The following is a 17,358-nucleotide window of genomic DNA, read 5'->3' as shown; positions in this document are numbered from 1 at the left end:
TTTCTGGGATTTTTTCCACCAGGCTGGTCCATTGGAGTGTGCTAGATAACTAAAGCTTATTTTCTTAAACTCCATTGTTGCATGCACTGCATTATGCTTTTAATATGTGCTTTTCACGGTCTATGAATATATAGCCTTGAATCATATAAACTGTATGCATCTTTTGTTTTCTTCATGGGTTCGTGCAGATGACTGTGTAGCATGACCTCCCCAGACAAATTAGTAGAATGCTTAGAATATGTGTTGGAGGTTTAAATTGGAGACGGTGCCAATATTCTTGGGAGGATGCTTAGCCCGTGCTATAGCAGCCGGTCACATGCAGGAACCCATGAAATTAAATATTGCTTTTATGCTTCTTGTTTTATGAATAATGTATGCATTTTCTACAAATATTAATGTCTCTTTAAACCTTGTAATTTCCTTTTAAGTTGAAAGATTTTGCAAAATGGGGGAATGTGAGAGTGAAACTACAAGATTGCTATAACAGCATTAAAACATCAACTGATTGATTTATGCAACTGAATAGGGTTCTTAAAAGTTTGTGTCTGTGTGAACTGAGAGTGGGCCTCTGAGACTTAATGCTGACAAGTAGATGTACGATGCCTTAGGCCACATTCCAATCATGTGAGAGAGATTGCGCCGGTTTGACTGGAAGGTACAAGGGATAGATGGCTCAGGTATGGATAATTATGAGGAACCTTGTTTTGGGGACCAGACCCTGATTTCTACACAATAAGAACAGTATTTCACTGCAGATACTGTCTGCTGTGAATTATTAGTATCTTTCATACAAATTCTAACCTTGTGACGATTTCATACATCTGTTGTTTGTTATGAACATTCAGGAGGGTGTGTCTTCGCTATAAAAAGGTGTTGTATTCTTTGTGTCGGGGCTTTCAACGAATCACCTACGGGTGAGTCGTTGACCAGCCATCGTTATCGCAGAGCACTCAATCGATTCACTTTGTATGTGTGTGTTGTATTGACCTGCTCCCTTATTAATAAGTGAATACAGATTTAGTATAATTGACTTGTGTGATAAGTTTGTCTCTCCTCATTTGATAATACAGAAAATAACCACCACAACACCTACTCCCGTTGCCTGCTGCACTGCTGCTTGGATTCCACCTGGTGATCTGTTCACCATCTACCCTGGCCTGTCTCCCCATCTGGTACAGCTACCCCCACCACACTCACCCCTCTCTCCCGAGCTTTCACTCGCCTCCAGCACACACTGGAGCGAGTGACTCTGGGGCGAGTTACTCTGAACTTACAATGGCTAGCCCAAAGTTGTTATATTTTTTTTTTATATTGTGCATTTTGCTATTTTCCTCATGTCTCCTGCATGCTTTGTTGACTATGAACTGTCTTGTTTACCCAACCATGGGCCAGATTATGTTTGTTCCCATACTCAGGACTCTGACTGTCTATTGGTTACACAGCCCATCAACTGTTGCTAGCCCCAATTCTGACTCTGATATCTGCTTCACTGATTTCTGCTCTCGTAAAAGCCTGGGTTTTCTGCACGTTAACACTAGAAGCTTATTACCTAAAACGGATCAATTGAAAGTTTGAGTTCACAGCTCCAATCCAGATGTGATGGTCATTACTGAGACGTGGTTAAGGAAGAGTGTTTTGAATACTGCCAACCTTCCTGATTATAACCTTTTTCGGCAAGACAGATCTTCCAAAGGTGGGAGTGTGGTAATCTTTACCAATGACTACCTTCAGTGCACCTTCAAGCTCGCTCCTGGCCCCTTACACTGAGTCTGCATTTGTCCTGCTAGGTGACCTACACTGGGACATGCTTAAACCATCTGACCAAGTCCTAAAGCAATGGGACTCCCTAAATCTTTCTCAGATTATTACTAATCCCACAAATTATGACTCCAAAACACCCAGAAATTTTTAGTTTTGGGTTACCAGGTGCCTATTTTCAATCACCAGGTGCACGGAGGTATATCCTAATCCGTTTTTCAAAAAATATCTTAAACCTTCCATAAATCACTCAGGCCGGCCCCCATTGATAGAGGGCCGTAGTAGGGTACTCCCAAAGCGGGCATGAATATTAGGAGGCCAGGTAAGTGCCAGGCTCTTCTCCTCAATGTTATCCTCACAAATAATCCTGATAGGTATCAGTCTGGTGTTTTCTGTAATGGCCTTAGTTAATGGCCTTAGTTAACAACTGTTTTACAGCCTGTGTTCGTAATAGCTTCTCAGTGAAGTGACCCGTCTTGATTAGTCACAAACGCGTGCTAAAAAACTTGAATGAGCAAGCCTTCCTTCATTAACTGGCCTCTGTAAAACTGTATAGAATCAGCTTGATCCCCTCTGTAGAAGATGCTTGGACCTTCTTTTTAACAAACAAAAATAAAATTATAATTAAAAATAGGTTCAGCCCTTTGTTCGACCATGATCTTGCAGAGTTACTCCAACTCAAGAATTGCATTTGGCGAATCGCTCGGCACAGGCATACTCAGGCTGACTGGCTCTCATTCAGGCAAATGAGAATTAAGTGCACTCAGGTTATCCAGAAGGCCAAAGTTAGTTACTTTAAGGAACAGTTCTGTCTTTCTAGGTCTAATCCCAAGAAATTCTGGAAAACAGTTAAATACCTCAAGAATAAACCCTCCTCCTCACAGCTGCCCATGTCCCTTAATGTTGATGTGGTTATTACTGACAAGAAGCACATTGCTGAGCTCTTTAATCACCACTTCATTAAGTCAGGATTCCTATTTGACTCAGACATGCCTCCTTGCCCGTCCAACATTTCCTCATCTCCCACCCCATCCAATGTCACTAGCCTCAATGCTCCTCCCACTTTTCCCCCTGCCCTGCTACAAAGTTTCTCCCTGCAGGGCGTCACCGAGTCCGAGGTGCTAAAGGAGCTCCTTAAACTTGACCCCAAAAAATCATCATCTGGGTCAAGGTTGCTTCCCCTAACATTGCCAAGTCTATCTCTGACCTTTTTAACCTGTCTCTCCTCTCTGGGGAGGTTCCCATCGCTTGGAAGGCCGCCACAGTTCGTTGTTTATTTAAAGGGGGAGATCAAGCTGATCCTAACTGTTATAGGCCTATTTCTATTTTGCCCTGTTTATCAAGTGCTGGAAAAACTTGTCAATAATCAACTGACTGCATTTCTTGATGTCTATCATATTCTCTCTTTTATGCAATCTGGTTTCCGCTCAGTTCATGGATGTGTCACTGCAACCTTAAAGGTCCTCAATGATGTCACCATTGCCCTTGATTCTAAGCAATGTTGTGCTGCCAAAGCTTTTGATACGGTAGACCATTATTGTGGGGCGGCTAAGGAGTATTGGTGTCTCTGAGGGATCTTTGGCCTGGTTTGCTAACTTCCGCTCTCAAAGAGTGCAGTGTATAAAGTCAGAACATCTGCTGTCTCAGCCACTGCCTGTCACCAAGGGAGTACCCCAAGGCTCGATCCTAGGTCCCACACTGTTCTCAATTTACATCAACAACATAACTCAAGCAGTAGGAAGCTCTCTCATCCATTTATATGTGGATGATACAGTCTTATACTCAGCTGGCCCCTCCCCGGGTTTTGTGTTAAACGCTCTACAACAAAGCTTTCTTAGTGTCCAACAAGCTTTCCTCTGCCCTTAACTCCTCCAAAACAAAAGGTATTGTGGTTTGGTAAGAAGAATGCCCCTCTCCCCACAGGTGTGATTACTACCTCTGAGGGTTTAGTACTTGAGGTAGTCACCTCATACAAGTAATTGGGAGTATGGCTAGACAGTACACTGTTCTTCTCTCAGCACATATCAAAGCAGCAGGCTAAAGATAAATCTAGATTTGGTTTCCTCTATAGTAATCATTCCTCTTTCACCTCAGCTGCCAAACTAACCCTGATTCAGATGACCATCCTACCTACCCATGCTAGATTACGGAGAAATACCTTATTGATCGGACAGATAAGGGTACTCTCGAGCAGTTAGATGTTCCTTATAGGACACGTCACTGCACTCTATTCTCCTCTGTAAACTGATCGTCATCTCTGTATCCTCGTCTCAAGACCCACTTGTTGATGCTTATTTATAAAACCCTCTTAGGCCTCACTCCCCCCATCTTAGATATCTACTGCAGCCCTCATCCTCCACATACAACACCTGTTATGTTGTTGCCACCTTCTTGCCCTTTGTGCTTTTGCCTGTGCCCAATAATGTTTGTACCATGTTTTGTGTTGCTACCATGTTGTGTTGTCATCTGTTGCTGCCTTGCTATGTTTTTGTCTTAGGTCTCTCTTTATGTAGTGTTGTTTCTTGTAGTGATGTGTGTTATATATATTTTTTTTAATCATGTTTAATCCCAGCCCCTGTCCCCGCAGGAGGCCTTTTGCCTTTTGGTAGGCCTTCATTGTAAATAAGAATTTGTTCTTAACTGACTTGCCTATTTAAATAAAGGTTAAATAAAAATAAATGACGCCTGATTAAAGAACTTTCTCACATTTCTCGTGGAATTTGAACGGCCTTAATATTCCTATCAAGCATTCCAGCTGTCTTGATATTCTAGCAAGAAACCATATTGAATTAGCAATGCTCCAAAAACACACCTGCTCCAAAAAGGACGCACTTAGAAGAGTACTATTTGTACAAATTGACTCCTTTTTCATCAGCCCCAAACAAAACTAAAGGTGTAACCATAATGATATATAATAAAATGAAAATCACCGTCCTTGGTAAAGGCAAAGTCCAAGAAGGCATTATCACTTTCCTTTCCTTAAACGTATCCATAATGGAAAGAAATTTGCCTTTATTGATGTGTATGCTCCAAATTCATATGATCCTAAGTTTTCTGAATCTTTTCTGATTCTCTGAACATTATACATGTTTGAATTAACTTAATTCCAACTGGTTATTGAGAGACAGACATGAATGCCATTCTGGACATGCGGGACAAATCTAACAAGACCAACTACAATCCAAAAGCTCTCCAACGTATGTGACCTATTCCAGGAAGATAGGTATATGTAGCACATCACTACTTCACAGCAGAGGAATTTGAGAATTTCTTTGGAGCAGAAATGCCATCTGGAACACGTGCCTTAATAACAAACTTGTATTCCATCTGTAAATATGAATAAAATTGTTAAATTATTAGCCTAGTTGGTTTAGCCACAGAAAAAGACAGGAACTTTCCCGTTAGCCATGATTGGCTAAGATAATGGGTGGGCTGGACATGCCGAGAGATGAGTTCGGATTGGTCTGCCATGGAGCAAACTTTCATTTTATTTGATATAGTGCGTGTTTATCAGAGATAGTCATTCAAATTTTGCTACATAGGACCAAATGAAGGTGGTGGGTCATATATACTCTCGGATTGATGCCTGGCAACCTCATAACCCTAAAAAAAATATATATAAATATATTTTTTTTAAAGAGTACACTTTCTATTCAAACAAGCACTCCCGAATCTATTTCGTACGATTATCTACTCCTCATTTTTCATTCATCAAGAAAATAAATTTGACATATGATCATATCTGATCATCATGCTTATTAGGTTAAGATGGGGCAAGGTTTTAAAGACTGCACCAACAAATATGGCCACTCTGTTTCTAGCTCCTTTACAATAATTTCTCTACACCAGCAATAACATCTGCTAAATATGTGTATGTGACCAATAAAATGTGATTTGATTATTACTGCCATATACAAATGTCTGAATCTTGTAAAAGAGCCACAAGCTAGCATGAGGGACAAGAAGTAGCTAGCGACATTGAGGTTTGTTTAGAGAAAAGTCAGCTAACCTTGTACGCTAACTAGGTATAATTAGATAGCTAATAGCAAGTTCAAATTCTCTTAAGATTTAAAAGCCAACAACATTTTTATAAAACAGCATATTATTGACCTAAAGGTTTAGTTGTGTTAGCCCTGTCGCCAGCTTATCCAGGATCAGTCATACATAGAACAACCATGTACTGTCTATCTATGGGAACAACTGCAACCTTTTTGCAAGCAACATTGCTAAAATGAATAAAATATGTAATGCTCATTTTCTGTAGTCTAATTTTCATCTCCATACTGTACCTAAATTACCAGGGTTCCACTAAACAATTTTATGTCAGCACTTAAAGGGCATGTACAGAATCTGGTATATGGTTTGCCTATATATTGTATAATTTTAAATTGAGAACATATAGTTCAACATGTAAACAATGTGCAAGTTTAGCTATTCTCTGCTTCAGATGGCAAATGACCAGTAATGCCCTCATACTGTAGGCCTATGCATGCCATATGATAAGATGCTAAATGGATTCACATAGTTGAGTGAGTGAGTGAGTGAGTGAGTATCAAATAAAACAGATTGGAGATCTTACAATTAGACAAAAAGGGAAAGTTAATTTGAGAATACAACACACACACATTGGACAGAGCCCATTTCCCTCTTTATTGCAGGATTACGTGATTAATCAATATTGACACTAGTTCATTATTAATAACAGATCTCTTAAGTTTAAACACTTCACTTCATATAATCAACACTTCAAAAAGTACAAATAAGCTAACTTGTATGTAAAGATCAGACATCTTAGTCTAAACAACAATAGATAAATGAGTAGTAAGAAGTAGGCTATTATTACTAAAGCAAAATTGCAGGCAGGGTACCAAAAAATGTCTGCACCATTGAAGGTCCTCAAGCACACAGTGGCCGCCATCATTCTTAAAATGAACGAAGTGTGGAACTACCAAGATTCTTCCAAGAGCTGGCCGCCTGGGCAAACTGAGCAATCGGGGGAGAGGGGCCTTGGTCAGGTGGGTGACCAAGAACCGATGGTCACTTTGACAGGGTTCTAGATTTCCTCTGTGGAGATGGGAGAAGCTTCCAGAAGGACAACAATCTTTGCAACACTCCACCAATCAGGCCTTTATGGTAGAGTGGCCAGACGAAAGCCACTCCTCAGTAAAAGGCACATAACTCACTTGGAGTTGGCCAAAAGGCACCTAAAATATTCTCAGACCATTAAGAACAAGATTCTCTGGTCTGATGAAAACCAAGATTGAACTCTTTGGCCTGAATGCCAAGCATCACGTCTGGAGGAAACCTGGCCCCATCCCTACGGTGAAGCATGGTGGTGGCAGCATCATGCTGTGGGGATATTTTTCAGCGGCGGGGACTGGGAAACGAGTCAGGATTGAGGGAAAGATGAACAAAGCCAAGTACAGAGAGATCCTTGATGAAAATCTGATCCAGAGTGCTCAGGGCCTCAGATTGGGGTGAAGGTTCACCTTCCAACAGGATAATGACCCTAAGCACACAGCAAAGACAAGGCAGGAGTGGCTTCGGGACAAGTCTCTGAATGTCCTTGAGTGGCCCAACCAGAGCTGGGACTTCAACCCGATCGAGCATCTCTGGAGAGACCTGAAAATAGCCCGTGTAACGGTGAAACGTAACAAAATGTGGAAAAAGTCAAGGAGTCTGAAGACTTTCTGAATGCACTGTAACTAGGAATAAAGTGACAGATAGTAAACGGTAGCAGCAGCGTATGTGATGAGTCAAAAAAGTGCAAAAATGTTCAATGCAGATCGTTAAATAGTTAACCAAATAGCTACCCGGACAAACTACTGTATTTAGCAGTCTTATGCCTTGGGGCTAGAACCTGCTCAGGAGCCTTTTGGTCCCAGACTTGGCGCTCCTGTACTGCTTGCAGAGAGAAGAGTATGAGTTGGATGGCTGGAGTCTGAAAATTCTTAGGGCCTTCCTCTGACACCTCCTGGTATAGAGGTCCTGGATGGCAGGAAGCTCGGCCCCAGCGATGTACTGGGCCGTACAAACTGCCCTCTGTAGCGCCTTACGGTCGTTTCGCCAAACAGTTGCTACACAAAGCAGTGATGCAGCCAGTCAAGATGATCTCAATGGTGTAGCTGTAGAACTTTTTGAGGATCTGAGGGCCAAATCGGTTCAGCCCCGAGGAGGAAGGGGCAATGTCGTGCCCTCTTCATGACGGTGTTGGTGTGTTTGGAACATGATAGATCCTTAGTGATGTGGACACAGAGGAACATGAAACTCTTGACCTGCTCCACTACAGCTGTGAATGGGGGCGTGCTAGGCCCTCTGTTCCCTGTAGTCCACACTCAGCACCTTTGTCTTGCTAACATTGAGGGAGAGGTTGTTGTCCTGGCACCACACTGCTAGGTCTCTGAACTCCTCCCTATAGGCTGTCTCATTGTCGTCGGTTGTCAAGCCTATTACCATTGTGTCATTGGCAAACTAATTGATGGTGTTGGAGTCGTGCGCGGCCACGCAGTTGTGGGTGAACAGCAAAAATAATTTAGACAGGTTACCTTGGTGTTCTAGGGCACAGGGACTATGGAGGTCTGCTTGAAACATGTAGGTATTAGAGACTCGGTCAGGGAGAAGTTGAAAATGTAATTGAAGACACTTGCTAGCTGGTCAGTAAGCGTCCTGGTAATCTGACTGAATGTTAACCTGTTTGGAAAGGTCTTCCTCAAATTGGCTATAGGGAGCGTGACAAAATCACACACAAAAAATTAAAATATATACAAATTATTAAAAAATATAAATAAAAGTCTATTGCATAATGGAAACATGTGTTTTTGCTGTCCCAGTACCAATTCCATGACACACCAAACACAGAACAGGCTTGGAGCAGTACAGTATTGACCTTGTAGCAGTTTAGGGAGAAAGTGCTTTAATCAAAGACACAGAGGCAGTAGGGGATGGCACTTGAAATGTTGATGTAGATGTGTAGTAAACTTGTCTGAGACCTGGAGACTTGTGTACACTTCCTGAGCTATTGTCTACGCTTAAGCTTAGCAGGGTAACCCGTCTTGTGGCCTGCAGGAGACATAGGTTAGAAACCAGTCTGTACCATTGGTGCCATGACCGGGATCTGTGAGGAGGTCAAATGGGTGGAGTGTAACGAATGTAGTTCTGTAAACCATTTTTGCATGTTGAGTAACCTTTTTTGATAACTAAAGAGGTTAGAGTGGCAGGCCAGTAAATGGAAAGTTGAAAGTTTAAATTCCAGGGCTGACAACAAATCTTGCGAGTTTGAGCCAGACAGTTGTTGTTGTTAAAACCTGGGTCTCTTGTTACCTTGCTGATCTACGGGGCAGCATGTAAGCCTACAGGTTAGACGAGAGGTAGACCAAGACGCTATTGTGCCCATGAGCAAGGCACAACCACAAAACCATTAAAATGTGAAATCTTCTTTATCTCAGGGGAACTAACAAAAGTCTTCAAGTCTCACACAAGGTTACTCACTGTATGAATATTCCTGTATGATGTGGATGAGTTTGTTTATGTTTATAACTGGTGGTGGGTAGTGGTATGTGCATCAAATTAAGGGAAGTAAATTAATTTGGCCCTAAATCTATGGATTTCACCTGACTGAGAATACAGATACATTAAAGCTAGCTTTTTTTTTTAAGGTACTGGCGTGTATCAGAAAACTAGTCAGTATCTGGTGTGACCACCATTTGCCTCATGCTACGCGACACATCTCCTTCGCATAGAGTTGATCAGGCTGTTGATTGTGGCCTGTGGAATGTTGTCCTCTTCAATGGCTGTGTGAACTTGCTGGATATTGGCGGGAAATGGAACATGCGGTCATTCACATCGATCCAGAGCATCCCTAACATGCTCAATGGGTGACATGTCTTGTGACTATGTTCTATAGAAGAACAGGAACATTTTCAACTTCCAGGAATTGGGTACATGTCCTTGATAATGCACGGCCCATGTCACATGTGAGACATGAAAATGAACGGCAATGAGCCTCAGGATCTCGCCATAGTGCGAAGCTGAACATTGTATGCTGGAAAAACTTGGTTTGTTATTTCTGATTAAAACCAAACCGCTGTTCATTAAAAATGAATACAGAACTTGTTTTTAAGTGGATTCCGCGATACGGTTAGCTTTTAACAGCTAGGACCGCTATTTCTTCTCCCAGAATCCCGCCTAAAAGACAGGTTGAAGCATGCTTGACAGAGACGATAAGCTGCAGGACATCAAGAGAACAAATTTGGTACCAGATAAGTTTTGCAGTGGAGCCCACTGTCTGGAGAAATACATTAACGGTGCCATCGCTGTATCTACCATGCTTTGTTTCGGGACAATTATAGGATTGAGGTGGCTGGACGGTGGCTGGACGCCGCTGGACGGTGTTGGTGATTGTTGGATGCATCTCCACCTTGATGTTTGTCTTCATCCGACTGGCCGGTGTTGCCCGGAGCTCCCACATCAGATAGCGGAGTTGAAGGAGCACAGCAAGAGGAGCAAGGCAATCAACAATGGTCGCATGTCACGAGCAGTGGAATCCGAAAACAACAGCCTGCCGCAAAGCAATCTACATTCCCAACGAGAGGCCCGGAGCGGATCGTCTTGCCGTCTAGCCTGATCATCCTGCACCTTTGAGGGTGCCTCTGTCTGCGGCCACAGTACCTACTAATATGATTTCGAAGTAGCCTTCCGTCCCTGCTCTGGATTGAGGGAGGCTTCTCCATCTGTCGGATGCCTGTACCAGGAGCAACGGGGTCAAGTAATCCTGCCTCTCGCCCATCCATAAAGGGTTCTCCGAATCCTGTGAAGCGTGGGAGGATTTCCTCATCCTTCTCACAAGCTGTTTTTTTGGGCAGCTCCATGGTAAGAAATGTGACATTTCCTGGAGCAAAAACAATATCCTATCCCGGAGATCAAGTAAATTACATTACTAAGCTGCTCCCTGAAGGGCAGATATGAACAGCTGAAACTGGATTTTAAAGAGCTGATTGACTCTCTGCTAAATATTAACAGAAGGCCCATCATATCTGGCCCTGTGCACTTCTGAGAAAATGGCATTTGAATGTTTTGGTACTACTATTGGAGACCCCTTCTTTGTCTACACCAATTCAGCATCGTTCACACCCACTTTAACGTAATTGCTGGACTATAAGCCGCTACTTTATTCCCACACTTTGAACCTGGCGGTTTATACAATGGCGCGGCTAATTTATGGATTTTTCCCACTTTCGCAAGATTCATGCCGCCGCCAAAAAACAGCACCGTCACATAATGTGACGTAAATCGAGCGCGCTCAAACTTCCCATCATTCTGATTACGGTAGTAATTTTGTCACCCTCATCATGGTAAAGACACGGAGAAATGCATATGATGCAGCATTCAAGTTGAAGGCGATCGATCTGGACATCAGCGTAAATCGTGCATTTAAGGTGGCGCTCCGTGTTCAGTGGGAGGCTTGGATGACAAGTGGGGAGAAATCCTTCAATAAAACGGGTTGTAACAAAAATAAATAGGCTTTAACGAAACACGGCTTGTAACAAAAATTAAAACAGCCTACCAAGACTCCTCCTGTGCACTGAAACCACTGAAGTCATCTCCTTCGGTGTCGGAGTTGAATAGCCTCAGAATTGTTTTCATTGTCGCTCTCGTCTCTTTCATCCGGAGGCAAATACCCCGCTGAGCTCATGCTGCCACTTCAACACGCAGCAGTCCAGCCTTTCGAAACCCGTTGATGATAGTGGATTTTTTGACAATCGCATGCGGCCCGTTTTAGTGAAGGATTTCTCCTTAAGTAGCGGCTTATAGTCCAGCAATTACGGTAGACGGCCAGACTGAATTTACGAACGCACTCAAAATGGTTACTTGCATAGTCTTTTGTAAAGACATGCAGCTATCTAGGTAAACAATAAACCATAATCCTTGCAGGTAGCTAACTAACCAGGTTCAATGTTAGCTAGCTAACATTAGGCTATAGCTAGCTAAGCAAATAGCTCTGAGATACGAATAAGGTCATACACGTAACGTTAGCTAGCTAGCGAGGTAAACAATGAACCATAATCACAACTCACTACCCCACATTAATTAGGTAGCCAACCAACCAACCAGGTTCAATGTTAGCTAGGCTAAACCAACTAGGCTCGTCATTTAACAATTGTATTTGTGTTTACAGATGGCTACAAGTTTGTTATAAAGGCACATGAAAGTTCACAGGAGAGCCATTTGAACGTAGACTTTACATTGTTATCAAAATGTTTTTGGGGGCAGAAATGCCTTCACGAACATGTGAAGTAGTGAACCGCGACATATGCCTGGTTTCCTAAAACGGGTGACATATTTTCATAGTGATAGGTGTAATGGAATGGCAGAGATAGGGAGTTGACCGTGTGAAACTCACTGCATGCTGAAGACACATTGAGCTAATTTAAATATATTATACTGCTTGCCTGACAATTTTTTTCTACCTGTCTTGGACTGTCGTGCACTGCTATGCAAGGGTCTTCTTGACATCCTCTTTCTCCGGGAGCTTACCTGCTCCAGCCGGTAGGCAGTCTCTCTGTGCAACTGTTGCAGGGCGTTCTTCGCGGCGCCATCCTGGTAAACCAGTTTGTCCCTGGACTCCTTCAGCTCCCTCAGCAGCTCCTCCACCCGGCCCTCCAACTGGGAGAGACACAAAAGACGTTGTAGGGTGAAGTTGCCCCTAGACACTTATCTTTGTGCATTTCCCCCCCTAATGGTTAGGATAGGGGGAGGAAAAGATGATCCTAGAGCTGTATCTAGGAGAAACATCACCCAGGAGCAACAAAGAGTAGAGGACAGGTCCGTCAGGTTAGACAGGGACAGACCTGGCTTAACCTGCCTGACTGATAAGCATGCCAACATACATAACAGTGCTTCAGAAACTATTCAAAACCCTTCACTGTATCCACATTTTTCTGTGTTACAGCCCGAAAAAATGTATTAAAATGTAGATTTTTTTTGTCACTGGCCTACACACAATACTCCATAATGTCAAAGTGTAATCACATTTTTTCGAAATGTAAACAAATTATTTTAAAATTAAAAACTGAAATATTTGTAGTCAATAAGTATTCAACCTCCTTATTTACACTTGCAATAATACATTCTGGAGCAGAAATCACTCTGTGACGACCTCATCTCTGTACCCCACACATACATTTGTCTGTAAGGTCCCTCCCTCAGTCGAGCAGTGAATTTCTAACACAGATTCAACCACAAAGACCAGGGAGGTTTTCCAATGCCTCTCCAAGAAGGGCATATATTAGTAGATGGGTGAAGAAAAAAGCAGACATTGAATATCCCTTTGAGCATGGTGAAGTTATAAATTACACTTTGGATGGTATATTAATACAACCAAGCACTACAAAGATACAGGCGTTGCCTGAGAGGAAGGAAACCGCTCAGGGAATTCACCCCGCGGCCAACGGCGACTTTAAAACAGTTACAGAGTTTAATGGCTTTGATAGGAGAAAACTGAGGATGGATCAACAACATTGTAGTTACTCCACAATACTAACTTAATTGAAAAAATGAAAATTAAGAAGCCTGTGCAGAATAAAAATATTCCAAAACATGCATCCGGTTTGTAACAAGGCACTAAAGTAATAAAAGGGCGCTGTACTGCAGCGCCAGCTGTGCCACCAGAGACTCTGGGTTCGCGGCCAGGCTCTGTCACAACCGGGAGGTCCGTGGGGTGACGCACAATTGGCCCAGCGTCGTCCGGGTTAGGGAGGGCTTGGCCGGTAGGGATATCCTTGACTCATCACACACACGTGGCGGGCAGGGCGCAATGCACGCTAACCAAGGTTGCCAGGTGCACAGTGTTTCCTCCGACACATTGGTGCGGCTGGCTTCCGGGTTGGATGCGCGCTGTGTTAAGAAGCAGTGCAGCTTGGTTGGGTTGTGTATCGGGAGACGCATGACTTTCAACCTTCGTCTCTCCTGTACGGGAGTTGTAGCGATGAGACAAGATAGTAGCTACTAAAACAATTGGATACCACAAGATTGGGGAGAAAAAGGGGTAAAAATTTAATTTAATTTGATTTTTTATTTATTTTTTTAAACGTATGTTTGGGGCAAATCCATTACAACACATTACAGAGTACCACTCTCCATATTTACAAGCATAGTGGATCATGTTATGGGTACGCTTGTAATCATTAAGGACTGTGTAGTTTTTCCAAAGGCCAAATTGTCATTGGAGATGCTTACCAAGAAAACAGTGATTGTTCCATACAGAATAGCCGTGTGGGCGCAGTCCCTTGGAAATCGGTTGGAAACAATATCATTTGTATTTTATTCAGCTATGTTCAATTGTATACTTCTTACTATAAAATAATTCCACAGGAATTACAAGCACATATTTCTGCTAAATGAACAAGTGTAGCCCACATTGCCAGATCAAGGCCAAACATAAGGACAACTCAAAATATGCTATTCTGTTCATCTGAAATAGGCTACATTTCCCTCATATCATGTTTCTTTAGACCTGCCTAAAATAAATAGATTTACTGTGATGGTGGAGGCTATATTAAATAGATTTGTTAGACATTTTAAAATGTAGATGTTCCAAAAGGTCTGCATCAGTGGCTTTTAGGCTGTGCACGGAAGCCCGGAGATGCTAAAAGTGTTTATCAACAGTCGATTACCATCAGATCAGTGGATTACCATCAGATCAGTGGATTACCATCAGATCAGTGGATTACCATCAGATCAGTGGATTACCATCAGATCAGTAGATTACCATCAGATCGGCAGTTATTTGCATTACCGACACAGCCCTAGCCAGGCAAAGAGGATGGGCTCCACCTTAAGAGTATGATTTCTCAACAGTCAGTTCTCTCTTGCCACCATGGCTTGATCTTTTGAAGGTTCAACCTGGGTTTTCATTAGTAAAGTAGGTTGAGATGCATTTGTGGGGGGGGGGGACAGTATTATTGCGGCATCAGTATCATTATTCACAATTGAGTGAACGTGTAGCATCTCCGTAAACTGCCAATATTAGATCATTCAAAAGGGAAACTCAGGTGAAAAGATGTCTAAATGGAAACCGTTGGAGTAAGAAGTAAGCCAGCCTTGTCCGAGCCAGCCATGAGGCATCTTAATGGAAGTGACACCAGTCTGGAGTTGGAGTGCTTACCTTCTTCACGGTGCCCATGTGCTTTTTCTCAGTCTCCACCCTCCTCTTCAGTTCTTCCCTCATGGTGTCCTTCTCTGAGCAGATACCCAGGACCAGCTCCTGATGCTTGTTGTTTTCATCCAGTAGCCTATAAAAAGGTCAACAATCCAAGCGTAAGGGTACAGCCACACAGACGCATGAACAGGGATGGAAATTGTATATGAAGTATGTTTTTGTCCTTCAAAAGTACAATATCTCTATTAAAAAGCATAGCTTAGCAAAACTTTTCAAATAGACAAGAGGCCATTTTCTACAGAACAGGTTCGGGATATTACAGCTTGTGATTGCAGAACGTGCATAAAAATATGAGATAAGATAATTCATCTATCCACAAAAAAGGCAGGGATATACAGTAGACCTACCTACCATGGTATCATGTGAATGTTTACTTGGCACACAATATACCAAATTATAGCGACATACAAGTTGTAAGAATATTTTGAAGATAAATACACCACGCGAACTAAAGGTCAAGAGGGAATTAACAATCAATGGAAAGTGTTTTTTTTTCTGTAAAGGGGAATTAATTATCAATGGGTCAGAGACATGGGAGGAATTTGTCTAGGCATTGAGCCTGAAACAAGATACTTGTTATCTGGCCATTGGCCAAATTTTATTGCAAGGAATTTTAATTGGTCAACCACAGGCTAGAGTTGAGTTATAAAGCTACATCCTGTCCCTTTGTTCTGTAGAGAGAATCACTGAGGACAGGGGAGAATGAACATCTACCTCTCAGCATAACATTTATGATTTGTCCCCTTTGAATAAACCAAATTTCGTCCCCGATTTGCTTTGGGGTTATTGAAGAGTAACATCAACTGCTAACAAACGTCAAGACTTTGTTACACATCACCATGGAATGGATTACCTTTTAATAGCCTTTTCCTGCTGCACATACTTGTACTGGATGCACTTCTCGAAAACCATTGGGGAGCCGTCCTGGTCAGCCTGCATGCCATTTACATGGGGTCCACCCTTGCGCCCCCCTCCCCCTCTCTCAGGCAGCTGGCAGGAGAACAGCTCCTGCTCCAGCTCATCCAATAGGGACTCCTGGGAGACCGACCGCTGGATCTGAGTCATGAGCTTGCGGCTGCAGTCCGTGTCGTAGGGGCTGGGCAAAGAGTTGGTGTTCGTGGGGGCCATCGTTCGTGGACTGGAAATTCCAGGGTCCGCAAAGGCAGAGCTGGGTGTGGAGGGTGTGGCTGGGCTATTGGTGACGTTTTCCTTTGTGGGGGAGGGTTCCACGGAGCACTTGAGGGGGACATCGACATCTGCTGGTTGAGATTCTGCGTATCTGTTCGGAATAGCGGTTGAGCAGTCACCCACTCCAACTAGAATAGCGGGTGGAGATTCCACTGCCTTGCCCAGAGTCGACGACAAGCTTTCTATCGTCACCTCCAAAACCGAGTTGGTGCTTTCCAAGACCGAGAGTGGAGGTTTAGTTGTCTCATCTACAAGAGTTCTTGCGTCTTCGATTGAGGCTGTCCCAATATCACAGCTAATGTCCACATTGACAGACTCCTCTCCACCCTCTTGCTGGCACTTTTTCTTCTTCTCGTGTTGTATTCCATCTCCCTCCAGACTCTCCTGTTTGATGTCATTCCCCCTTTCTGCACAGACCTTATTTTCCTCCATCGTTGTGTCACTCCTGTTGCTCTTGTTGACCACTGATGACCCCTTTGGCAGGGAGTTGACCTCTGATTCCTGGGCCAGGTCTGAGGCAGAGGCTGGGTCAGACTGCTCCATGGTTTTCCTCAGCTTCACACCTGACACACAGAGACAGAGAGGGATGTGGGGTAGAGAGAGATCAATGGGATTGAGTAATATGAAACACTTCGAGCATAAATTGCACATATAGCCTAGGCCTAGAGGATACCCTTTGGAATTTCACAGGGCAGGAGGTAGGCTAATAGTTTTAATGGAACTATTGCTTTTGCTTTAAATGGGACTTTTGCTTTAAATGGGACTTTTGCTTTAAATGGGACCTTTTACAGTAACAGACAGCGATGATGGCACTAATTTCCTTTTCCTTCTTACCATTAACCCAGCGGGGCAAATCAGGGGTTCTACACTAACTTTTCCCACAGCATAGGATTTGGTCACACCATTTAAAAAATAAATACAATTATAATTGATAATGACCTGGCCTGTGTCCCATAATGTGCCTGCATTCCATACAGAACCTGATGTGCCTGCATTCCATACATAGCTAGCTAGCTAACGTCAACAGGTTAATGTCAACACACCATAGTCATGGATCCACAAAAATCGATCGAATGGTACAAATCTGATTTGACATTATAGTGGCTATCGCTGTTTTGGTTGTTTGTTTTTTGCTTATTGACATTGCGAATATAATTTTGCCACAGTGCTGGGAGCTAACCAACCATGTTCAATGT

General features: G+C 42.9%; 1 protein-coding gene across 2 annotated transcripts in view; it reads right to left on the bottom strand.

The window, feature by feature from the left end:
* The window catches only part of LOC139376476 (coiled-coil domain-containing protein 186), a 110,873-nt gene that overhangs the window by 79,371 nt on the left and 14,144 nt on the right, over nucleotides 1-17,358 (bottom strand). For both annotated transcript variants that reach the window (XR_011627933.1, XM_071119109.1), the window contains exons 2-4: nucleotides 15,828-16,725; nucleotides 14,921-15,047; nucleotides 12,292-12,420 (exon numbers count right to left, since the gene is read on the bottom strand). Coding sequence is in view for 1 of the 2 variants with exons in the window: in XM_071119109.1 (XP_070975210.1) it covers nucleotides 12,292-12,420; nucleotides 14,921-15,047; nucleotides 15,828-16,705 (1,134 nt within the window). In the remaining variant the exon portion in view is untranslated. The remainder of the gene's footprint in view (nucleotides 1-12,291; nucleotides 12,421-14,920; nucleotides 15,048-15,827; nucleotides 16,726-17,358) is intronic.

Source organism: Oncorhynchus clarkii, chromosome 20, assembly GCF_045791955.1.
Source record: "Oncorhynchus clarkii lewisi isolate Uvic-CL-2024 chromosome 20, UVic_Ocla_1.0, whole genome shotgun sequence".
NCBI classification, from domain to species: domain Eukaryota; kingdom Metazoa; phylum Chordata; class Actinopteri; order Salmoniformes; family Salmonidae; genus Oncorhynchus; species Oncorhynchus clarkii.
The sequence above is the reverse complement of the archived record's forward strand: the minus strand, read 5'-3'. Positions and strand labels throughout refer to the sequence as shown.